This window comes from Saccostrea echinata, unplaced genomic scaffold (assembly GCF_033153115.1).
Source record: "Saccostrea echinata isolate AGI-Se365-2 ecotype Australia unplaced genomic scaffold, CSIRO_AGI_Sech_v1 ptg000022l, whole genome shotgun sequence".
In the NCBI taxonomy this organism is placed as follows: Eukaryota; Metazoa; Mollusca; class Bivalvia; order Ostreida; family Ostreidae; genus Saccostrea; species Saccostrea echinata.
This window is the reverse complement of record NW_026889771.1, coordinates 15404426-15431314: the sequence shown is the minus strand read 5'-3', so window position 1 is coordinate 15431314 and position 26889 is coordinate 15404426. Positions and strand designations below refer to the sequence as shown.

The 26889-nt window shown below is 33.1% G+C and overlaps 1 protein-coding gene across 1 annotated transcript; it reads right to left on the bottom strand.

The window, feature by feature from the left end:
- On the bottom strand, window positions 1-24918 carry LOC133190528 (maltase-glucoamylase-like). The gene is made up of 31 exons (XM_061326205.1): window positions 24203-24918; window positions 23539-23687; window positions 22941-23115; window positions 19368-19464; window positions 18859-18971; window positions 17969-18094; window positions 17641-17772; window positions 15780-15914; window positions 15532-15651; window positions 15176-15299; window positions 14085-14235; window positions 13480-13613; window positions 13352-13386; window positions 13127-13243; window positions 12389-12537; window positions 12048-12132; window positions 11139-11195; window positions 10762-10889; window positions 9280-9368; window positions 9012-9061; window positions 8290-8439; window positions 7860-7924; window positions 7275-7578; window positions 7042-7193; window positions 6100-6274; window positions 5916-6012; window positions 5644-5756; window positions 5431-5556; window positions 5140-5271; window positions 4835-4969; window positions 1-4565 (listed from the first exon to the last, which is right to left on the bottom strand). The coding sequence occupies exons 1-31, from the start codon at window positions 24662-24664 to the stop codon at window positions 444-446; spliced, it is 8199 nt and encodes a 2732-aa protein (XP_061182189.1). The 5' UTR covers window positions 24665-24918; the 3' UTR covers window positions 1-443.
- Between the last annotated feature and the right edge of the window lie 1971 nt (window positions 24919-26889).

The window sequence follows — 26889 nt, the reverse complement described above, 5'->3', positions numbered from 1 at the left end:
TTGGTTGGTTACAATTAATTGTACAGTGTGTATTATAAATTAACAATCAGCTGTTTTCATATGTCCAATGCTATACTCAATCAGCCATGACACTAGAAATCAAATTGAGTACTCCACAGTCAAATTATAAATTTTTCGAGAATAAAAATTAGCTAATAATTTTCCGGATAGTAAATGAATTTAATATTCCTTTGAATTTTAAGCACAACTAGAGCGGCTGACAGATAAAATGTGACATCTACTGCTAAGAAAATATACATTCATTAAAGATTAATATACATGTACTAACTAACATGCATCAAAGATTAATTTCGACACTCCACAAGAATTTACATCCTTTGGAGGGAAGGAAACAACTGTAATGTTTTGAATACATGAAATCTTAAAAAGCTTTAAAAAGCCTGTGTATACAGTACGTACAGTATAATGGAAATATCTAACAATCATGATAGTTGAATATATATATCGTCTTTTATACTTATTGATGAATTGATATGTAAAGTATTGTGTGGTTTCCTAAATTCAAAATCTGTGTCTGTATTGTTAATTTTGACACTATATATCTGACGTTTCATTCCATAAACAACAATACTGCCAATTTTTATATTAGACACTGTATCGTTGTGGCTTTGGACTTTCAAGGTAAAATATGTGTTATTAAACGTAAACGTAGAAAGGTAAATTTGACCTCTCTCCACAGTATTTATTGACTCTCCATCGTCAAGGAAAAGCGATCCTTCAGCATCCCCATTTTTGTCCGGAACTACGATTATTTCCATCAGATTGAGTCTGCTGACTTTTGTATTTACGCCTGGATGCTGTGTTGGTATGATGCTGCCTCCGAGTACAAAGACAGGAATTTCATCTCGTGGGGCGGATACGGTCAAGATTTCTTTGCCTTGCTGACTAACAAGTTCACCGGTTTTAAAGTCAAACCACCGACCCTCTGGAAAATACACTTCCACTTCGATTTTACCTGTACTAAGTACAGGAGATACCATTATTGCTGATCCCCACATGAACTGTGTATCGATGCTGCGTGATTTTAGATCTTGTGGGAAATTCTGCATCAGGGATCGAATGACTGTACCGCCATTGGTGTGCACCTCGTAAAATAAAGTATATAGATAAGGCAGAAGCGAATACCTTAAATTTAAAACTCTTCTCGAGGAATCAGCAATTGCCGGACCAAATATTGCAGGATCTTGATCTTTCATATTAATTGTATTGTGATTTCTAGAAAAGGTGTAAAATGCTCCTAGCTGCATCCATCTTTCACAGAGTTCTGCCGAAGGATGTCCAAAAAATCCACAAATGTCAGAGCCAATGTATGGAATGCCGAAAAGGTTGAACTCCAGTATTCCAATAATAGAATCGTGAACATCAGGCCACTTGCTATCATTGTCCCCTAACCAGTGACCAGCATATTTTCCACTTGACGGATAAGTAGACCGAGAGATAACAATTCCTCTTTTCGTTTGATTTTTAGATTCTCGGAGTCCATACAGGGTAGGCTCAGTTTCGCTCCAACCGTATAAACTATGAACATCGTAATGGTTGTAAGCACCGTCATTTTGTAAAGCTACCATGCACAGTGTTTTGTCTGACAAACGTGGTCCAAAGACCCCTCTTGGTTTGTAAGGTGGGTCATCTAAGGCCGAATGGGGACACTTCAGTGACCAATATGGTTTATCTTTTTCTGGCCAGTTGAACGGCCTTTCTTCGTTTGTTCCAAAGTTTGCCGGCTCATTCATGTCAATCCATAACCCATCAAAAGGTAATTTATTGTGGTGCTCAACTATTAATTTTTTCCAATATTCCCTTGTTTCGTTCTTAAGAAAATCTGGGAAGACAACTTTACCTTTCGGCCACACATATCCAAGCATATCGGTTCCATTTCGTGAATCATTAAAATAAGGCCATTTTATGAATAAGCTTCCATTCTTGCCCAGTTCATAAGGATTGTAATTGGTTTCGTTACTAATAAGAGCAGGATCAAGAATGATGATAAAATGTATGTCCTTACTATCTAACTCTTTGACATACCCAGAAAGATTTTTAAAATTCACTTCATCCACTGTAAAGTCTTTTCTCTCGTCCATATGGTCTATGTCTGCATACTGTACATCCAAGGGAATTCTGTTATCAATCATTCTTTTAGTGGCTGCCTTCAAATTGTCCAAATTGTTATAGCCATATCGGCTTAACTGAAATCCTAATGCCCAGTAAGGTGGCAGATATGGTCGACCTATGAGTTCAGTGTACTGCTGTATGACATTTTCTGGTGTTGGGCCCATAAAGATATAAAAATCAAGAATACCACCGACTGTCCTGTAGGTTATTGACGGGCGAGGACTAAACACTACCTCCATGGCGTTGCTGTTCAGTAGAAGTACTCCATTTGAATTTCCTTGGTCATCTTCAACGCACATATAAAATGGATGAACTCCATATAAATTCGCATAATCCCCCCAGTTTACACCATTATCGCGGGAAAACATGGGCCACTTTTTGAAATTCATATTGTGCTTGAAAGTGAAATGACGATTTTCGCCAAAGCCGTACACATATTCAGAGGGAAGTATTGTTACTAGCTGGAGGAACTGGTCTGCAAAGGTAAACCCTCCAATTGAGGTATCGAATATTGTCTTGTTTGTGTCTTGTCTTATCACTTTGAAGTAAAACATAGAACTGTTAGTATTTGCATACTCTATTCTATATTTTTTATTTTTTTTAGGCGATTCATTTAATTTATTTAAGTGAACGGGCACTTCGTATCTACTGGATGATGGATCGTCGAATTTTAACTGTACAATGCTTTCCGATATTTCATGAATACTTAATTTAATTTTATGTAAGTCGCCCTCAAACATAGAAGATTGACTTCTCCATCGCAGATTTATAGTTTTGTTACCTTCGATACTTTCGAAAGCATAACCATACTTATTGTTATCTATAAAACATGCAGGAACAGAGATTTTATTTTCTGCTTTTTGCCATATGCAGCCCCTTTTTTCACACGTTAACTTATTTAGATTTTCGTCACCAGATACATCAGGCAAACAATCAACACGAGACGCTTCATCTTCAGTCGGTTTAAGTTCCTCTCTAAACTCAATGACAAAATCTTCTTTAAGAGTTCTTCGCAAGTTTTTTACAATTTTCATGGTATCCCCTTCGACGTTAAAGTGCGAATTTATCCCTTGTACGTAAGCATACTTAATTTTCTCGTTTAATCCCAAAATTATCACAGTCTCTACAGTCAAGTTTTGAACAAGTGCATTATTCTTTTTTTGAACAGTCATGCCCAAAATATCGTTACTGTATTGAAATTTAGTATGATAGTAACTGGAACTTTTCAAAGTATCAATACTTTCTCCGTCATCCCAGAACAGTTCACCATTTGCCGTTTGACGTCTTCCATCGTCGTCCAAGGCTACTACAAGTGTAAAAGGTGTCAGGCGACTGTCTTTGGTTGTCAGTGCCGGATCTTGTCGTGGAATGATACATCCACCCCTAACATGAAGAGAAATTTTAGAATCTCCATCAACATCCAGACTGAGCCTCTGTCCTCCTAAATAATGTTTACCTGTGTAAAAATCATACCAAGTGCCAGGAGGTAAATAAAGAGACAGAGTCGTTTGATCTTCATAAAGAATGGGAGAAATTAGAAGTCCTGGACCCCAGAGAAATTGCGAATCTATGTCGTATGTCATCTTGTCTCTTGGAAACTCATGATGAAGAGGCCTCATAACAGTTCCGCCTTTAGTATGTGATTTGTAAAACAAAGTATACAAATAAGGAAGAAGGGAATACCGAGTTTCGAGTGCTACTCGCGATGCTTCAGCGACGTCTTCACCCAAGTAGGCCGGATCTTGTGGTATGTATCCAATTCCATTATGGTTTCTGCTAAAAGTATAAAATGCCCCCAACTGCATCCATCTTTTGCAAAGCTGTGAAGTAGAATTACCAAAAAATCCACATATGTCTGCCCCAATGTAAGGTATACCAAATAAATTAAATTCCAAACTTCCAATAATGGACAGATGCACGTCTGGCCATACTGCAGAATTATCACCAAGCCAATGACCTGCGTACTTTCCACTACCGGGAAATGTAGAACGCGATATAACGATTCCTCGTTTATTGGTAGCTTGTCTGAGACCCCTTAAAGTTGTGGGTGTCTGACTCCATCCATACAAACTGTGAACGTCATAGTGATTGTACTCTTCTGCATTGCCCTGTTTAGCTACCATACATATTGTTTTGTCTGATATTCTGATTTTCTTATCAACTTTATCATATACAAATGCCGCCATAGTTCTGTAAGGGGGATCCTCTAAATCTTCTCCTTCTTTACACTTTAAACTCCAATACGGTCGAGCTCCATCTGGCCAGTTCCAGGGTTTTTCCTCATTGGTCCCAAAGTTGGCTGGCTCATTCATATCGATCCAAAGACCATCAAATGTCAAATTGTTGTGATGGTTCTTTACGAGTTCTTCCCAAACCCGTTGTGTTTCATTCTTGAAGAAATCTGGAAATATGACTTTTCCTTCTGGCCAAACCTTAATCAAAGAAACATATATCATTTATTCTGGCCAAAATTATATTATATCATTAATTGCCAAATCGATGTCATTAGTATAGTATTAGAGGGTATAAAATCGTTCAAAAAAGATGTATTTATTGTTATCAGATATTTGTGTAAAGTCATGAGTGTTTTTTAAAGATTGGTATTTATATCCAAAACTGAGATGACCTACTAAGATTTACTCTCAAAATTATACATATATGAATTCCATCACATGACAGTTTAATAAGCATATGTACGTACGTATCCTAGTAATGCTCCTGAATCACTGCTGTCAAGAGGAATGCTGTAATTTTTAGGCCACATAATGCTTCCCCTGGCAGCTTTCATTTTTTCGTATGGTTCGTAACCAGAAACATTGCTTATCAACGTAGGATCCTATTGAATATAAAATATACGAGAGAAATAAATCCATTTTTAAACAGGTTTCACTTTTAGTTTTAGTAGTACTTAAAATGTAATTTCCATACTTAAAAATATTTAATGCTCCCTAACAAATAGTGAAATTTGTTTAACCTTAAATTGGTCTTTTAAAGAAATAAGATTACCAAAATAATAATGGTTTTCATTCCTTGTTGTTGAAGATTTTTGAAGTAGGCATTAAGTCCGGGGAATCGTTTGTGATCTATTGTAAAGTCCATCTGCTTGTACATATGGTCAATATCTGCATATTGTACATCCTAGATAAAAGTTAACACCATTAGTGCAAAATATCTTTCCATTGCTTGAGTTTTCATTAACTTACGGATAAAGAAAGCTAACGAGATTTCGGATGAAGGGACACACCCTATTAAAAAAACAACAACAACAAAAATACAAAAAAACCGATGACGTCATACATGTGGTATATTGGCCTTTCTTGTTCTGTTTACAGCCTCTTGCATTTTTTCTATTGTGTTGTAACCATAACGACACAACTGAAAACCAAGGGACCAGTATGGTGGTAAATACGGCTTTCCGATTGCCTGAAATTGTACATGTAATGATTACTTTACAATTCAATACAACTCAAACATACATGTGTATCACAATTAACCAGTTTTTTTCAGTACCGTATGATATTGCTGAACAACATTTTCTGGTTCTGGTCCCATGAAAACGTAAAAATCAAGAATCCCTCCAATTGTTCTGTAGATCAACATAGGAAGAGGTGTAAAGGCGTAATCTAAAATAAAATAATAAGAATGTTGGAAAGAAAAAATAATACAGAGAAGTTTTTTGTTGTTTGCAATTTATGTCAGAAGAATGTTAAGTTAGAAAGAAAGTAGCAAAAATATGATTAAAAAAATTGCTTCTAATTACTGGTACATATTTTGTGTCTGACCTTGTGCGTTACTGTTAAGTAGAAGAACTCCGTGAGCTTGGCCATCTTCCTCCATACACATGTAGAATGGATGGACGCCATAGTGATTATTAAAATTCTGTATTTTAAACAATTATCATGTTAGAATGCTTTATTTTTAGATGGGTTGGAACAGTCAAGATGATATAAAAAATGAATTCCGAACCTGGTTCCCAGTTCCCTCGTCTCTGGAAAACATTGGCCACTGTTTCCAGTTTACGTCATGGCGAAATTTCCCATGAACATTTTCACCAAATCCGTACACATTCCTTGAGGGTAGTTTTGTTGCAATTTGAAGGAACTGATTTTCAAATGTTAATCCACCTACACCCGTATCCCAGCTGAAATGTCAAATTATCTTTAAACTCTATCATAGAAAAGAAGGCGTTGGAATATACAATAGGACTGCAATACCTAATTTCATGTAAATTAGTTGAATCTGATTCGTCAATGAACAAGTGTTTGAAAACTATTACCAAAACCACGCCCCCAGCATGATAGAAATTAGCAACAGTCAACATTCTTTGTATGTCACTCTTTCTTTTCATCATATATAAAATATTGACCAAATTACTTCAATGAACTTTTTCTCCAAGGTCATAAAATTGAATCACAATTTCTGCTTTATCTGCGGAAAGAAAATTACGCAAATTTTCTGGATTGTCATTGCATATCCTCGATATTTGTGTAAAATTATGAGTGTTTTTTATAGATTGTAACCGCGCACATAGCGTAAAGTAATCCCATGTGGAAAACCGAATCTCATCAAAGTTACATCGTTTTCGCAAACTTGAAATTCAAAAAAAGTTTTTGGGTCAGCTCTTGTGCGATGAGTCAATCTGACCTTTGCAATGAATTGCAAGGTAAGGGGAACTGTGGTTATGGCATCATCAGGTTTTTACCGGAACAATGGTGCAAATGGGGTTTAAAGCAAGCACCTTAAAGCATTTTTCCTTTCAGTTCGATTTTTGTCCCAATATTCAACTGAAGATATATCTCTGGAAATTACTTACAATTTCAAACCCACACTTAACATTCTGTTACTCTAAAACGACCTTAAGCACAAAGAAAATGAAATGCTATTAACCGATTTCTGTAACATACTTACATGACTGCTCGCGAACTTCGTCGTATTATTTGAAAAGCGAAGGTGTCATTATTTGTTATTATCAATTCGTATCTTGGTTCGTCACTGTGTTTATGAGGAAATATCTCCATATTTAATGGAACTGTGTATCTATCCTTTGACGGAACATCAAGCTAACAAAAAAGACGTATGCTTGTGTTAGTATACATAAAGTCAACATGCTGAAATTGTACAAGGATGATAAAAGCATGTACCTTAAAACGGAACACTGAGTCTCCATAATGCTCTATCTCAAAGACAAGGTCGTCTATAGGGTCCTTGAATGGGGGACTTCCTTTCCTTTTTAAGGGTACATGCCATCCGTAATCTGTCTTATTGACAGGCCCTGAGATGCTATATCCATAGTCAGCCATGGGAAAGAAACAGTCAGGGGCCTCCGAAGGGGTGGTGCTATAAGTACAGTTTCTTTGCTCACATTTCTCCTTGGTTAACTTTTCATGCTTTCCTAGACGCTCTGGGAAGCAGTCTATTCTAAGGAGATCATCATAGCTTCCACTCCTGAAACGGAATCAGATTCACCACATTCATAGCAAAATCAAATGAATTATCAATACATCAAAATCAATTTACAGAAGAACTTACTCACAAGAACTCGGACATTAGGCATAAAAACAAATTTTACTACATATATATGATTTTAAACTTCATCTTATTTGAAGAAAATCCTCGTCTACAAGTTTTCCACCCAAAACTCTTTAAAGCATGAACCAATGCACTGGTCAAATCAATTAGTAATTTTTTCTTAAGTTTGCTATTGGTTTATTAGAATTATTACTTACATCCATTTTATGTCAAATTCCTCTGAAAGTGGATGAGACAAGTTATATATAGTAAGGATGTGTCCCTGAAAGTTGAACGCATTATTAAATCATTGCAAAATCAGTTGTGGTCGATTACTGTATCATAAATATTAGGACACTTGATGTTTGCTTAAGTTCTTTTGCTTTCTTTATGTCATTCTTTGTCTATAAATACTTTTCTGTAAATCGTCTTTATGTCATTGTGAATGCATTATTTGTTAGTGTCCTACTTGAAGAGAAGAATATCAACGTTTGTTTTCCAGGTGTGTTTTTTTTAATTGCAAATTGAGATATTGAAATATTGAGATTGAGATATTGTCATGCTTATTAAAGTTTATTGCTATCAAAGAAAGGTATGAAATTTCTGAGAGAATATGCACAAAATTTCCATTTAAACAATGTACTATACCATTTTGGTGAAGTTTGTCAACTGTTGTGTGCTATCCTTTAGAACCAGAGTAACGTCCCCTTGAACTCCCCAGATTTCTATTTTGTCAATAATTACACCGTCCTCAATGGCTTTGGGATTCCCTTCTTCCACCCTATACTTCAGTTCTGACTATAAAAAAAACAAAATAGAAAAAAAAATTGGATACTTATAAATCAATTCACTTTTTCTCTGATACTCTGTAAAAAATTAACACAGACAAAATGTACGAAACGAATAATACGTACATTAATTTCATTTTTAAACCCCTCCCCCCCCCAAAAAAATTTTATGAATGAAATTACCGTTTGACTGAAGTTTTCAGAGATGAAAGCGGACCTGATAAGAATCTTGATTGACTTGTGTATTAATATGCTTATTAGATCTGTAGAGGTAGCTGCAAACACATCCTCTATAGTAATTATTTTTATTTAATTTTCATACCTTCAATCCTCATTTAAAAAAAAATTAAATATTGCAAGAAAAGTCACTGTGTGCATTTGTAACACACACGTTTTCGCCATATATAAACTTTATCTTATGCCCATTTTTACAGATAAGATAAACATTCCGGAGCCAATATAAGGGTGACAGCATGGCAAATTTTAAGTTTGTTTAAGCCATTGGAAGTGGGAATAGGTAGTGATATTTACTTTTAAGGAGATAGTGTTTCCTTTATACTAGTATATATCGCGCGTTTTTACCTGTTCAACAGCCATCGAAGCCAGCAAGAAGTTGTTGTTTTCAATAGTTTCTGGAAAAAAAAATCCAACTTGATATTTTCAGCACTTCAAACACTCCATTAAACTATGTTCTGTGCCAAAAAGTAAACGAATTCTGAACCTTTAAGCAGAAAATGTTTAAACCAAGCTTAAGATTCGTTAACAAAGGATTAGCAAAATTTCTTTTATGATAATTTTTTTATCGATTAAATATATTTTAAATTTAATTTGAGGACAACATTGTATATACCTATGGAGACACCGTCATCCCAAAATAAGCTCCCTCTTGTCCTCCCCTCTTCATCCAGCGCTACTAATAATGTCAAGGGATTCTTTCGACTGAAATTGAAATATTTTGTAAATGTTTTGAATAATGTAATTGTCTTCATATTTGAATATAAAATGCTTTATAACATTTTGAAAATGGCGGGTGGATGGGCGGCTGTCAAAAGGGTACAATATTTTTTTCCCGGATTACTCCTATAGTTTTCGAAAGGAACTTTTTTGTTTTGCAGATCAATTGTACATATATCAGAGAAAGGCATAGTACTTGGATTTTGATTTTTGATTATTTAATATCAGAAATTACCAGCTGTTGAACTTACTCATATTTGGTTGCAAAATATTGCTTATAGGATACATCATTTTCCCGGATATCTCCTCCACAGTTTTCAAGATCAAAACTTATATATATATATATATATATATATATATATATATATATATATATATATATATATATATATATATCAGAGATGTGCTTATTGCTTGGAGTTTGATTTTTGATTATTTATGAGAAAAATACCAACTGTTAAACTTTTTTGCAAAATATTGCATAAACGATACATCTTTTGTCCAGATAACTCTTCATACAGTCTTCAAGATGGGAACTTTATTTATTTTGCAGTTCAATGGTCCATATATCAGAGATGTGCATGTTACTTGGAGTTTGAATTTTGATTATATTTGAGAAAAACACCAGCTGTTGAACTTAGTCATTTCTATGCAAAATATGCTAATAGTATAACTGACTTTGTTGGGATGTCACCTCCTGCAGTTTTCAGAATTGAAAGTTTTCATAATTAATGTAAGAAATACACTACTATTCACATAAAAGAAAACCCGGTTTGCTATCACAATGACATTTCCACTTGTTATATATCAAACTGCTTCTAGGAAAATTCTTAAGAATTTTATTTAAAGAATTTTTTCAATCTTAATGGATTTGATATCACATGTTTAAAAGTTGAAATTGTAATAAAACCACCGCTCTTCTTCCTTTTCATATTGCTTTTACATGCACAGTACATCTCAGTTCAAGCTGCGACATGCTTAATGTTACTTCGAAAAAAAGGACAAGAAAAAAAAACAAAAGACTTCATTACTAAATGATTCTTGAGTTTATTAATCTGAGATCCATCTTTTCCTTTCTTTTGATTGTACTTTCAAATAGATAATCAGTTTTACTGATTGACTACACTCTTTCTTTTTTCTTAAAGGGTTTTCATCACACTTAAAAATTAAATAGAGTTATATTTTAATTATATATTATCATTGTTTTACCGTTTATTAGGTTGAAAACAGTTGTAATAAGGTGACAATATTCTTTCTATGATGACAATCTATCTAGACAACCATGATACCTGATTCCTTCACTAAGCATCTATAGTTTCCACACCTTTAAAGGGTACATAGAGATTCATGATATCGAGATTTTGTTATAATAGTTTACCTTTCTGTAGTAGTTGTTGAAGGAGTTTGTTGAGGAATTATGGATCCACCCCTTACATTCAACAGGATTTTAGAGTCCAGCTGTATATTTTGCGTGAAATTTCTACCAGTACTCTGGGTGGGATTTCCCTGAATAAAAATGGTAAACAGAAAGAAAATATCAACATTGCGTACCACAGCACTCATTCTTTCTTTTTCGAACATTAAAATCTACAAATGATTTTGAATTGGATATAATTATGTTTAATATATAATCATTTTGCATATCTTTTTTTGACAAAAGGCACAGTTTTTAGTTTCTGTCAATGGAAAATATCTATTACCTAGGAATCTGACCAAGAAATCATTGGAAAGTTTATTTTCAGAACAGTTACTTACAGAGTAATAGTCGTACCATTTTCCATCAGGAAGGTAATACGTGATTGTAGAGGTATTCTGGTGAAACGAAATACAGTTAATTAAAGAGAAAAATCTTTTTAATATCTCTCTTCAATCCAATGAAAAGGGCGAAGATAATGAACAGTGATCGATTTAAAAACATATAAACAATACATTCTGTGAATAGGACATAAACCACGGACCCCTGGAAATTCAAGAGGTTGCATCAGGTGCCTATGAGGAGTTAACATCCCCTGTCAACCGGTCACACCTGTCGTGAGCCCAATGTATTGATCAGGTAGACGGAAAAATCATTAGTAAAATTTAGTACAAGAACAAAAGCCCAACAATTGAAATATGTCAGTCAAAATGCTACCCAATGATAGGCTGAACTTGTTAATAAGGTCATTATAACAACCATAGAATTTACGAAATGCTGACTTTAAACGAGGTCAAATAAAGTGGAAAACGTTACCACCATATGCAGGTGATGGTGGAATATTACTACATAAATAAGGGGTTATCTAAGTTGTCATACAGTTTACAGTTTGTTAGTTGTCCCTTATCATCTATAGTCAGTAAAACATCCAAATATGAATCAGACTTTATGGTGTCTTTTATTTCGAGTTCACTGGGATATACCAAGATGACGAATGAAAGTAACTGTTGTTAATAGATAAAACGTCGTCGATATTTTTGAATGTCGAGTTGAAGACCACAGCAAGTGTTTTCTTCTTCTCATGAAGTTTTATAAAGTAAATTTTGCTTCATAGGAATAAAAAAAAAGGTCGGCTAATAAAGGAGCACAATTAGTACCCATATGGATTCCAACAGATTGTTAAAAGATCTGGTCTCCAACTAATACATAGATGTCAATGAATAGCCGATTCTAACTAAAAGTGACTGTACCTGATAGAGTATAGGAGATATCAAAAGAGAGCTACCCCATAGGAACTGCTCTGAGATTTCCAAGGTATATTTATCATTTGTAAATCTGTAAAAGGAAATTAAGTTTATTTTTTTTTGTTCAGAAGTAAAGTTTACAAATTGCATGCAAAGTTAAGACAGGTCAAGTAGTGGTTTTTGCTATATAGGATGTGGTGGAAATTTAGTTTCTAATGATGGATATTTTATGAATATAGATTCATCGTGACATAGTTAAATATTTAAAAATCAAAAGAATAAAAGTGTCTTAAAATTAAAATCAAGGAAATTTTTAGAAAAAATCGTCCAAGTCATTTCTAACATACTCGTGATGAAGAGGCCGCACAACTGTATTTCCATGCGCATGAGCAAAGTAGAATAATGTGTACAGGTATGGTAGGAGATGATAGCGAGTCTCCAGGGCCTCGCGAGAAGCTTTAGTCACGTGCTCACCTAGGACAGCCGGATCTTGCTCCTAAAGTAAAATTATTAATGGTATGACATTTTCAAAGGAATCAAAATAATTGAAAATTCAGTTATTGAACAACATAGATTAGTCTTTGTTTGAAACATTTGTTTAAGTACTAGAATATATCTATAAAAGCATTTAAAATTGTCTCTTGAATATATTGAAGCTAAGGAAAAAAGTAAACTCAACTGGTCTTTTTGAAGAAAAAAAAACTCAACGAAAGAAAAGTAATATCAAAGAACGCTTCAATGCTTTCTTATTTTTTTCTTGTTTATTAAAATTTAAATGAAATATAAATAGTGTTCAGATCATATACAAAATAATACCGGCATTTTTTTTCAGTGGTCATGTGTATATGAAGAGAGGAATAGAAAAGGAAAAAGGAACTGTGAATTTTAGTATTTTTATACAATGAACAGGTTATTCGGTCGGAACGGCTTGCGGTTAACCAACTGACAATTAAGTATTCAATTGCCATCCCTATAATAAACATAACTTTAATCAAATAGATTAGGATTGTTCTAACTTTGTAACTACAAATGGCATTTCCTATTTGCATGAAGATTGCAGGGTTTATAAATGATATTTCACATACAATGTTGTCTTTTCCATTGTGGTTGCGAGAAAAAGGATAAAAAGCACCAAGCTGCATCCATCTGAGACAGAGTTCTCCCGTTGTGTTACCAAAGAAGCCACAAATATCTGCTCCAATCTGTAAACAACAATATAGAGTTTACAATAAATGTAATTACGCAACACGCTTGCAAGTGTGCAGGGATTTTTGTAAATGTGTACGAGAGAGAGAGAGAGAGAGACTTACATATGGTATTCCAAACAAATTGAATTCCAACATTCCTACAAAATAAAAAAAGAAAGGAAATGAAGGCAAATAAAAGTACAAAACTAATTTTGTTGTTTGATATTGTCATGAGATTAGGAGTTGAATACCTATAATTGAGTTCCGCATAGACAGCCAGGAGCTATCATTATCCCCTAACCAATGCCCCCCGTATTTGCCGCTACCCGGATAAGTGGACCTAGTAATCACCACACTACGCTCACCCGTGGCCTCACGGATAGCACTGGAATAGGATCATTTCATAATGAATACATGTAAATAAATCTAGAGAACAAATGTATCTCATACAACTGTAAACATGATGATCAAAATTACTTGAAATATATAATTTAATTTCCACTTCTGAAACCATTGTAAAAAGATGTTTATCCAGAAGCCTACGGTTGGCTTTTAAAGTTGTTTACAAAAACAAATTGTATGTTATAATTGTTGGAAGTCAACAACGATGAAATCTCTTTTAAGTTACTTTTAATAATCACATTATTGATTCCTTTAAAATTATTGTTGTTGTTTAGAAATAATTGAACCGAATTATTTTTTTTCCCTATATACATGTACATTGATGATTCTAGTAACTAAATAAACAAATCGTGTACAAACTGAGTGCAATGCAAAATTGACAATTTTCTTCCCTATATAATTGATGGTGATGATGATGTAAAAGAGAAGAATGAAGTTTTTGAGGGATTCTTACTCCAGAGTGGGTTTAGTTTGGCTCCACCCATACAAACTGTGCACGTTGTAGTGCAGAAGTTCATTATGTTCGCCCTGTCTTGAAGTCATACAGATAGTCTTGTCAGAAAGACGAATTTCCTTGTCATCGCGGTCATGTACAAAAGCTGCCTCTACAAAAAGTACGAAATGGGAATTCTCACATTGGCAAAAAGTATGACTGATGGAATACAGCTTTTTAAAAAGCCTTCCTTTTTATTATTGTTATTTATACATATATAAATACCCACAAAAATTGTTTGCCTTTAAATGTATCCTTCTTCATTTCTGGGTAAGTAGTAACTAACGAATAAGCTAGTTTTTAAATAGTTATTCTTTAATTTACATAAATATACGAGTACATTTTCAAATTGAACATAAAATTCTCAGGGAAATGAATGACTAATGGACCTCTTATGTTAGTATTTCATACAATGATTACCAATCTGCAATTAAAATAAAATGAATCATGGATTCTATTCAAAAAGGGTTTGGGAAACAAGATTTTCGTGTTTTAAAAAATATTTTAAATCGTAGGCCCTCCTTGATAAAAATGAAATTCAAAAAGCTTATTGCACATCTTCAGGACACCATTAATCATATTCTAAAAGATGATTTGGCTACTGCGTGTAAAGTAAGAGGATTTCTGGGAAACGGACTTTTGTAGGAAGACGCCCTTTTCGGTCCCCATCTATTGCACATTCAAAGGACACCACAAATCATATTCCAAAAAAGATGATTTGGTTACCGCGAAAAATGAAGTAGAACGTCAGAGAAAGAGGAAAATGAGAATTCCTAAACCTCATTGTACATTTATAGGACACCAACAATCATTATCTAAAAGATGAATTGGTTACTGCTTAAAATGTAAGAGTAGTTTGAGGAAGAAGATTTATAATAGTGTGTCAGCAGAATTATAACAAGCTATTTAGACTTTCTTTAAAAAGTGCAGTTTAATAATTAATGTTTACAGCTTTCGGTTCTGCACATTCAACAAAAGTTATGAATAAACTTCAGTATTCTAAGACGCATCACAATGCCGGTATGTTGTCGATAAAAACATAAATCACTCACTGGTTCGGTAGGGCGGATCCTCCAGGGGCGAGTCTGGACAATGAAGACTCCAGGGTGTTGTGTTAGGAGGATAGTTCCATGGTTTTTCTTCATTGGTTCCAAAATTAGCGGGTTCATTCATATCCTAAAATAGGAAGATAAAACTTTGGTTTTGCCAAGTCCTCAGAATCCAAATCGTCACATCATACAAATTAATTTGTCTTTAAAAAAAATCTGCTATTTATATAAAATGATAACTATGGTTCAGATGAAAAGTCTACTACTAGTATTTTGGGAAAACAAACATAGGAAAAATTATGCCTCTATAAGTGTTTGTGTTTTTCCCCGATTCAAAGTAAAATACCAGTATGTCTTACAATCCATAAGCCATCCATAACTAGTTTATTTTGCCGGTGACCCTGTATGAGTTCTTTCCACACATTCTGAGTAGCAGGCTTAAAAAAATCGGGGAACACAGCTTTTCCATTTGGCCACACCTAAATATCATTTACAAGATTATTTGGATAATCGAATGGAAAAAAAAATTACAACGAACAATAAATATATATAATGAATTGTCTTTTTCCTGCTTTTAGGATTTTGCTTGAGAGGATAGAATACTTACGTAGCCCAATAACGCCCCTGTAGGATCCTTGTATTTTTCGTCTCCAGGCGCGTCACGCCACATTACCCCGCCACTTACGTCACTCAGTTTTTTGTATGGTTCATATAGAGGATCCGTACTTAATAAGGCCGGGTCCTTATTGAGAAAACACATTTATAAAACAAACTTTTTAATGTTTACTGCAGACATATAAAATCAATGTCGAAGGAAATGTTATGGTCATCGTTGGAAGTCTAATCAATTACAATGATCATTTACAAGCTTAAAGGACTTATCGCATGTTTCTGAATTATTTAACATTAAAAGCGTAAAACGTTCCTTAGGACCACATTTTATAAATTTTGTGTTTTTACTGAGGATAAACCGCAGTAATTAACCAATTATTGACTCAAATGAAAACCCCTGAATTAAAAATCTAAGTTAATTAGATACCGATCACGTGACCCTGTGACGTCAAAGGCGACAATGGCTGAACATCTCCTAACGTTAATCTTACTAAAATATACGCGATACAACCTGAATTTTCTGCGTTATGGACGACCAAATTACCGATTTTATCGATATGATATTTGATATCCGACCTTATATTTTAGAATTGTCAGCAACAAATAATCTGAAAAATCCGTTAACAGTGTAAAAATAACAGCGACGATAGCGAGGGAGACGCGGCAAAGACGAAGAACTCGCCATCACAATACAACTTGATTTGTCATCATGTCACGTATAAACTTATTTGATTCACAAATTTAGTATTATATAACTTTGTTATTCTACGTTTTTAACATATATTTAATTTATGCAAGTATGCCTTCATATGTTTTGTAAAGATCGATGGCAGTCTTGAAAAATAATTTTCCGATCACGAAACATTGCCGTAATCAGACCTACAGATTCTAAATGCTTGGAATAAAAAACGAAAATATCTCAAACGCTTTATACCTTAGAACTAGTTAATGTTTCTATAGTAATTGAAAATCACGTTAGGAATCAATTTTTTCAGCATTTTTCGTAATTAAGCTGAATTTGTCGTTGATAACTCCGTAAATAGTGTGCAACTTCTCATCTCATGATCACTGAATTGTCGCCTATGACGTCAGAGCAGTATTTCGCCGAAATCCGACTGAAATATGCATATTGCCGTATTTGAATTTCAACTCTCAATATCTCTTAAAATACGCTTTCAACAACGTATTGTGTATTCAGAATTTTAATAAACAAGGTTGTAGATACTATTTTTCATAAAATTAAGATTTTTGAAAAATCATGCGATAATTCCTTTAATGTACAATACTCATTCAAAGACCTCTCTAAATTCATGGCCTTGTTGTTAGAATTGCTTTTGATAAAATAATAAATTTCAGACTCTTGTCATAAAAAAATACAATTTGACCCAGTTCACATATACCTGCTTTGCGCAAAGTGTTTTCGGCTTGTTTCGAAGACAAAAAAATAGATTTACCTTTAGAAAGTAGTGGATCTCTTACATGTGTCCTAGATCATGCTTTATCTTGAAACTTTTTTTAGATACGTAGTAAATGTCGTATTTTGTAAATATTTAGAACGAACTTTTACTTTCAAGTCTCTTAAGACTGAAGGCTTTTTATTAGTTTATTTTGATTTTTCTCGGCGCCACTAAAGAATCAATTATAAATGTACAGTTTTGCATCAAAGCAATATTACAATAATTACATTGTTTTAAAATAAAATGAAAAATTTATGTGAAGACCATTTTTTTAGTTAAAACATAAAAGGGAAACTCTCTACCTTGCATTTTTTATGTACATATTATATACAATGTTAACTTCAAGGTGGTTGATGAATCCTGTATTCGCTTCTGTGAATATTTAAATGTTTTACTCACTAATATGATTATCGTTCGCATTCCTTCACTCCTTAATTCATCAAAATACTCCTTTAGTCCCTTGAAGTTTACCGGGTCAATTGTGAAATCTTTTTGTTCATCCATGTGGTCTATATCAGCATACTGCACATCCTGTGAAATCAAACTTACCATTTTATAAAATTTCACTGCACTTTTATGTGTGCAAGATTTGCATCACTGGAATGATATATTCCTCAAAACTGAATTTTAGACTGAAATCTCATTGTTTGTTTTCGTCATTTTTTTTTTTACAATATCAGCGGTTGTATTACAGAAAAGTACAAACATCTAACGATGCAAACCTTACCAAAGGAATACTAGCATTCCTAGTTCTCTCAACCGCCTTCTTCATGGTTTCCAAGTTATTATATCCGTACCTACAGAGCTGGAAACCCAAGGACCAATAGGGAGGGAGGAACGGACGCCCTATTGCCTACAATACAGAAAATCATGAAGAATCTTCACTGCAGAATCTTATTTAAAGATTTTGTAGTTGACAATTTAATTTATTTGAAAGTTTTTACATGTAATTGCAGCTATCCTCCCCTCTAATTGTTTAATTTCATGCATATACATGTAAACATTAATGGAGTGCACGGTGATGTGTAAATAAATCTTGTGTTGTATTATACTATTTGATAAAACTTGTGATTAATATGCAAAATCTTATTATTCATATTCGTAAACTTGGGATTCGTTTGCTAAATATTGTGATTTATATTTGATAGTTGTCATTCATATTCAATAACTTGTGATTTAGATGCGAAATCTTGTGATTTAGATGCTATTTATATTTGAAAACTTGTTATTTTGTACGTTATGCAAAAACTTGTTATTCATCATTATAGGAATAACAAGATCAGGGCAAATAAATCACAAGACTATCAATATGAATCAAGTTTTTGCATATAAATAACAAGTTGTTTTTTTTTAAAACAAATATCAACTTTTCGTATATAACTCACATTTCGCATATAAATAAATTTACGAACGTGAATAACAGTCATTGAATATAAATCAAAGATTCAGAATCTGAATCAGAAGTTTTCAAACATGAATATCAATTTTTCGAATACGAATAACAAGTTTTATCAAATATATAATACAAGATTTGCATAGTATTATTTTACACGCCAAAGTGTACTGTGTCGATAATTTATTGAATTCCACGTTAAAAAAAAGATGACAAGTTCTAACCTTTGTATACTGTTGAATGACATTTTCAGGTTTAGGTCCCAGAAAGACATAGAAATCTAGAACTCCTCCAATAGTTCTGTATGTCAGCATCGGTAAAGGTGTAAATGCATAATCTGAAAATTTATTCAATAAAAAAAAAACACTTAGAAGGGTGACCCTTAGAAGCACTGATAATAATCTTACAATGCTCCAATACAAACATTTGATTTGTGATTTTGTTTCAGAAAATACAAACATTTGATTTATGGTTTGTTTCAGAAAATACAAACATTTTATTTATGGTTTTTATTTTTCAGAAAATTCAAACTTTTCTGTTATAGTTTTTTTTTTGTTGTTGCAGTAAACACAAACAATTCATGTTTTTTTTGTTTTTTGTTTTTTTTTTGTTTTGTTTTTTTTTTAAATTTGTTTAATAATGATGAGGCTGCAGAAAAGAATGTTGCTGAATATTGTAATTAACGTTTACATGAGTATTAAAGGGAAATCATTTATATATATATTAATTATACCCTGAGCATTGCTGTTAAGCAGTAAGACTCCGTGTGTATTTCCATCTTCCTCCACGCAGGTGTAGAAAGGGTGGACCCCGTATAAATTAAAATGATGCTAAAATTATATGAAATGTATTAATATTTCATTTGACCACAAAGAATTTTTATTATCCCTAAACTTGGGGGAAAAAACAATGTTAGTAAATGGTCCCGATGATTATAATTTTGATAATCGATTAATGAAAATATTATTAAAAGCAAATTATTCCTATGATTTCTTGATTAATTTTTCTCTTAATGTACGTAAATTCTTAATAATAATTTAATGACACAGATACATCAAAAGTTCATTTTAGAAATCACTATAGAATTTTTTACCAATTTATTCTTCATTAAAGAATGAAAAAAATATAAGATACTTGAAATTAATCGATTATAGTGTATCCGATTATTCCGATAATCGATTATGGGGAAAAATCTCCGATTGCCCATCACTAATAATAACTGATTTTCTCCCTTTAATATCTATTCTGTTTTTTTTTCTTTTACATTTGTAATTCCGTTCGTAAAATGCTTGTTTGTGTGCGCTTTTCTTGAAAATGACTATCAGATATTGAAAAGGAGCTGAACATGAATTTAAAATCTGAAACACCTCCTGGAATTTTTTCAAGTTTGGATAAAGTGAAAATAAGTTATTATCAAATGATTCACATGTAATGCCTTGATATATCCTTTAAGCATATATGGGTTGTTGCTTTTTAAACTATTTCTGTCCTCTGGGTCAATTGTCGTTGGCTACTTCTGATATTTCTATCCTGAATGCTGCAACACTTATACTCAGTGACCAGTGCCAAAATTATAGCATAATATGCCTGCTGTTAAAAGTTTATACGATTTTTCTATTCATTTGTCTTCCCAGATGAAAATAATTCATGATGTACCTATGCTATAATATCAGTAAGAACAGAAACTTGGTGATAGTCCATATTCAAAATTTCTTTTTTGTAAAATCGTAGTTTTGTTTTATAAAGGTGGTTATTAATGTAAATTTGATAATAGGGTTTCCCTTTGTTTACACATTTTAGAATGTACATGTACTGCCCGAAGAGATGTCAGTGTGTGTCATGTGCTATTTTTCGTGGTTACTTTTATTAGCGATTGAATAATTTAAAAATTTAAATTTCTTCCACGATTATTAATTTTCGAGACTGAAGAAACATGCTGTATGAAATAAAATAATTAAAGGATTTGCTGCAAGAAATTTTTGCCATTTCAAGTAAGAGAAGGTCGCAAACTCGCGGATGTTTCCCGCATGAGAATAAGATTTATTATACAGTATTTTTATTTGACACTATATGTCCAAAAGAACACCAGGAACGTTTATTTTGTGTTCATGGCGTTTGGTTACAAAATCGTTAACTGACTGTCATCATGTGTCACGACAGAAGAAATTTTGCTGTCCGATTTGGAACAATTTGTTTCAAGTTTTTTCCCCCTAAATAATTTCAAGGCAAAATTTAACAGTGACAAAGCTAATACTCTGCACTTTATGATTCTGGACTTTGACTTTGATAACAGTGTTAAGAAAAGTTTTTCTTCAAAACTTTTATATTGTTTCCTTTCCTGATTTATTTCTTATCGCAGTGTGTCTGAATGCAATCAGATAACACTTGTGAAAAAAATATCCAGGTAACTATCCTGGACCACTTTATGGCACTTAGTCTGAGTGCACGCAAACTACATAAGTCTTATATAAATATTGCATGTAGTTGAGTGTAACATTGAAAATGTTCACCCCAATCAAGAAAACTATTGTCAACCGAGGCGCAGCAATGGTTTTCTTGGGGTGAAAATTTTCAACGTTACACTCAACTACTAGTGCATGAAATATTTATTATATTATACTGAATGTATCATACAAATACAAATTACAGTGAACCTTGCGCGCAAAATTTCTGTGCAGTCAATTTTTTTTGGGGGGGGGGGGGATATCACCCGTCGTCGAGCAATGTTGACTGTTGCTACACTGGAGGGCGTGGCTTCATTATTCAGCGGGTAATAGTATACAGTTAAAGTATATCATTGAGGGAGTTAGCAAGATTCCAGTTCCCCAAGGCCAGGACTATTTCCCGAGGCGAAGCCGAGGGAAATAGTCCTGGTCGAGGGGAACTGGAATCTTGCTAACTCCCGCAGTGATATACTTTTAACTGTTTTATTATACCGATACAAACATAAAATTTAGAGGATTCAGATAGCGTGATTTCATAGCAGGATTTAGCTCACTGAACTAACACACGGGGATTAGTCCATTCACAAATCATACCTATGTAAAAGTAAAACCTAGAGGATTACGGATAACCAGGAATTAGCTTTTTAGGCAGGGATTAGCTCACTTGACTAACGCACGGGGATTAGTCCACTCATAACGATTTCTAGGGAATTAGTCACATCTAACGATCTAATGTTATATAGGGAAAATATCAGTAGAGGTATAATTGCTTTTTAACAAATGTTTCTCGACGAATCTGATTCAACTAATTTACATGAAAGTATAATATTATAAAATACACAGGTAAAATCTTTGATAAGATCAAAGACTTGATAGTCGTTAACTTGTAAGAATACCTTTGGTAATATATTGATTATATCCTTATAATCAATATATATATATATATATATATATTTTGATTTACACGAGGTGAAAAGACGGAGAAAAAAGCGGTTTGGTTCAAATTTCTTTGACTTTGAAATAATTTAATATTAAAAATTATTGTGCATTACTTTAAGTAAGTATTTGCCTCTAAATGTACCATCCTTCGTATCTGGGTAATAAGCGAAGAAACCACGTACAATGTACAAAAATATATATATGTATCAAATTAACATAAAATGCTCAGGTGAGCATGTGGCCCATGGGCATTTAATGTAAGTATTCATAAAATAATTTCATTACTAGTCTGAGATTAAAAAAAAATTAATGAGGCATAAATTCTATCTAAAAAGGGGTTTTGGAAAGAATGTTTTATGTAAAAAAAAGTTTTGAGAATCAGGTTTTTGTAGAGTAACGTCGTTTCAATCCCAATTTGCCCTTAGGATAAAAATGAAAACTACATATCATCAATCACATTTCGAGGAGGAAAATTGTAAGACAGAGACAGACAGTGATAACAAAAATATACACAAATCCTCTATTAAAAATGCGGGTATAACCAAATGTTCTCCACTGTTACTGTCTTGTATTGTAAGTATTGTGATTTTTTTCCGCGGTGATGTTGATACACTATTATAGAAATACATCATATTATTGAAAGCACCAAAATAAAGATGGCATTTTTTAAAAATACGGTTATATGTTTTTTTTTCTCTCTCCAAAGATTCTATAGTACTTGGAATACCGAGAAAAAAATGCATTAATTAAAAAATGTAATGTAATCAGTAATGAGATTTTAGTTTCTGAGGATTATATTTGATTTCTTAGGGATTATTGTTAATATTCTTTTGAAAAAATGAAAATCAGAGAGAGAGAGAGAGAGAGAGAGAGAGAGAGAGAGAGAGAGAAGAAAGGGTGGGGAAGAGAAAGAGGGAGCTTACTATTCCTGGTGTTCCTTGGTCACGTGAAAACATTGGCCACTGTTGGTTGCTCATGTTATGTTTAAATGACTGATGGACATTCTCTCCAAATCCGTACACGTTAAAGCTGGGAAGACGTGTAGAGAATTGAAGGAACTGGTCAGTTAGACTTAAGCCGCCAACCGATGTGTCTAATCTGCAACAAAGAATCATAGAATTTACGTACAATTGCACGTGTACTTCGATATACATTGAGAGCATCTATATGTCTGTTCCCGATTGAATTTTTACAGCTTCTGCCGCCCGGATTTTATTTTGCGAGATGGACTGAGGGGAATTCCTAAAAATAACAAAAATTTAAAGTCTGTAAATTAGGAGTTGCATCTCTTTCACTTGTTGAAAAGTGCTGAGCTTATAGTTACGTCTGTTATTATTATGAACATTAATCTACCTTGGTACACTTACCTATACGTTTTTGATAGATTGAAATGTTTCCATCTGCGATGTATTACATTGAAATTTAAATGAAATTTATTGACCACTACATGTATATGGTTTTACCTAGTAAATATCACAATATCTATTGTTCATGATAAAATACTACTATGTAAATACATACAGCACTGCGCCTGTGGACTTTCTGATCAACTTGAAAGCAAATTTTTCTTTGTCCACAATTTTGAATTCGTATTTGGGATTCTTGGCTCTCTTCGGTGGGGTACTGATGTGGAGGGGGACTTCGTACCGGTTTGTTTTGGCATCATCAAACTAGAAAATAAAAAAGTTTCAATCTGTACTTTTACTTCTTTCAATAAATAAGTTGGGATGATGAGCTTTTATCATGCAAATATAAAAACAAATTTTTGATTTTATAAACTTATAGGTATTCATTTCTTTATTTATTAATGGGCGGTAATAGTTTTCAGATCTATTCCTTGTTAATTTTTATAAAGGTTAAATTAACCGTGTCCAAATTATCACTGATTTCCTATAGATTTTCAAATTGAATTGGGATGAGTTGTGAAGATAAGGAACAAATTCATTATCCAAATATATTTCTTTCATAAATTGATTATGAAAAAAGCAAATAGCAATAAAATTATCTTGGAGATCATAAACATATTTTTCAATTGATCGGCAAAATCAACAGAGCAATCCACTTTAGTAAATATTATCTAAAATTTTTACTAACACTTTTTGAAAAATTAAAAAATGCATAAATGTCTTAAAAAATCTTATTTTGTTTTCAAATATATATGAAAGAACATATAGAAATATGATACCTTTATTCTCAATAAATCGTCTCCATGCTCTTCTACCTCGACAATAGGCTCCACAAAATCGAGACTTCTTCCATTAAATGGACTTTTCCCTCTTTTCCTTAAATAAAAAATGGACTTGTATGCAGTCACCGACTCCTGCACAATAGAATAACCATAATCCGAATTAGCAGGATACACGCAACTCGTAGTCGACTGTTCTTGTACAAAAACACAATTCCTCTGTTCGCATTTTTCCTTAGTAAGCTTAACAAAGTTTCCTTGAGCTTCTGGTAAGCAGTCGATTCGTTGATGCAGTTCGGAGGGAATGGCGGGTACCGGTGCCTGAGTAGGGGATATGATGGGTCCATCCTTTCGTTTATCCGGTTTCTGGATGAGGTAGACGATAGGCGTGATGATACAGGCGAGGACAACGATAATAAGGAACGTTATCCCCACCCTTTCCTTGCTGCATCGTTTTGCCATTCGCCGGCAGGAAATAGGCACCCCTATCTATCTTGATCTGCCCCAGTATTTGTAAATGCACGAGTGTGTCCTTACCCTAAGGTTTATTTGTTTAACTGATATAATACCAACACAGGAATTTGTAGCCTTATCAATCGCTTGACACCTCTTCTACTGTTATCCGCTCATCGTTGTATTATATTTGATATCACAAAAGAACTACGCTGCAAAATTCATACAAATAATTTATTTTTATCATATCACACAATGGATACGTGCATGCATATGCGTCTAAATCCGTGAATGAAACTCCTATCTACGAAGTAAACATGCATTTTTCTAAAGTCGGTCGAGCATAAAATAGTAAACAGAATCCGGAATATTAAATAAGACATTCCCCTTCCGACGTCCGGTTTCACAAAGTCTTATGGTTTTATAGAAGTTACTAGAACACTTTCCTTGGATCTGCTAATAGTGGAGATCGAAGAAATACAAATCAGATATGATTGAATATTACAGTATTACATGTACCTTTATCCAGAGACATGCATTTTAATGGGTCTACCCTTGTCTGCATTTTTTTTTTGGGGGGGGGGGTCTATAATTCACATATGATAAAGAAAATAAGTTCAAATTTTCATCTTCTTTCATATTAGGAATTTCAAATTTCACTATTATGGCGAAAAAAAATTTTCAACAGGGTTTTAATTTGCAGAACCGGTTCATTTTATAATCATTTGAGTGTCATCATTCTAGCTGCCCCGATACAACCCGTCAAAGAGGCTGGTGGTTGGACACAATGGTAGAAGACAACTATGCAATAACTCCTGTTGAGATTATACAATGCAACATTTAGTTCAATTTTACGTAAGATTTATTATCATTTTGAAACAAAAATTACATTAATTGTAATTTTTTATGTTGAATTAATAAGCACACGAAAGGCGAGATATTTCCATTTTACTCATGCATTCATGAATGTCACCAAGGGTACACTTTTTTCTTGAATTACCATAGACTTTTACTGTTATTTTCATGTTACGACACGGTGGTAGATAATACAATGTCTGTATTTAGTTTTTTTTTACTCTAATCACTATAGGTTCCGGAATTAGTATTGAATTGTATTTTGTTTGATAAGAAACAAATTTATTAGATTCTGGTGCCAAAATATTTTTAAGGTAAAAAATCTGTTACATCACAACGTTGAAACTCAGAAAAAAAGTTTAAACCCCACAAGGAGTATCGAACTAGAAAACACGACCATGAATAATAAATCACATTAAGGTAACATGTGCACAGGTGTCAGGAAGTCAAACCTCATATTTACCGGCAATACCATTTTATTACCATGTTTGCTCGATATTGCATGGTTTCCCCCAAATATGCCTCTTGTGTAAATATCTTTGTTGTGTTGACAAAATTCTGTCTGTTCAAACTGTCTGATGACTGGATAAAGTTCTCTAGATTTTACTGTTTGTAATACAAAATCGATTTTAACATAACAATACGAATACCGCTCATAATGTAAGTTGCAAGATATCTATTACGTAATGAACGATAAGTTTATTCTTTTATATACGTCCTTCTCTTTTTCTTTAAATTTCTATCAGGTTATCGTGCAGTCGGCATTCAAGAAGTAATCCTAGCATTCATCTAAAAATGACAGGAAGTTTGATAGAATTATAAATATTCATTAAAAGGAGGTGAATTATTATAGCATATCTAAAAAGAAAATCAGCTTCTAGACAGTCTCCATATGCAATACGTGTATTTTATATGCAAAAAAATAAATACAAAAAGCAAAAAAGGAGCAAAAAGGAAAACAAAACAAAACAAAAAACAAACAAACAAACAAACAAAACAAAAGACAAACAAACAAACAAACAAAACAGAAAAACAAAACAACCAACCAAAAAAAAAAAAAAACAACAAACAAATAAACAAACAAAACAACCCCACCCCCAAATCAAATAGACTAACAAACAAACAGAACACAGTTAAGAAAACAAAACAAAAACCGATCCATGACAGTTACTAATTGTGTTTAAAAGAAGGTTTATTTGGACTTAGGAGAATATATAATAAATATATATATATCATATTGGATGCAGCAAAAATGTACTGGGACTGTCACTAGTTCAAAGACCACCTTTTAATTTTTAAATAGATGTTATACATATCTATATGATTTGGGATCTACATTTTTTTCTTTGTTATTTTTTTTTTGTTTGATTTATGCTATC

Coding starts and splice junctions, on each gene's coding strand:
- LOC133190528 (XM_061326205.1), bottom strand. CDS start 24,664: ATGGCAAAACGATGCAGCAAGGAAAGGGTGGGGATAACGTTCCTTATT. Junction 17,773..17,968: donor GGAATGCTAGTATTCCTTTG/GTAAGGTTTGCA, acceptor TTGATTTCACAG/GATGTGCAGTATGCTGATAT. Junction 7,925..8,289: donor TGACAAACTTCACCAAAATG/GTATAGTACATT, acceptor TTCAACTTTCAG/GGACACATCCTTACTATATA.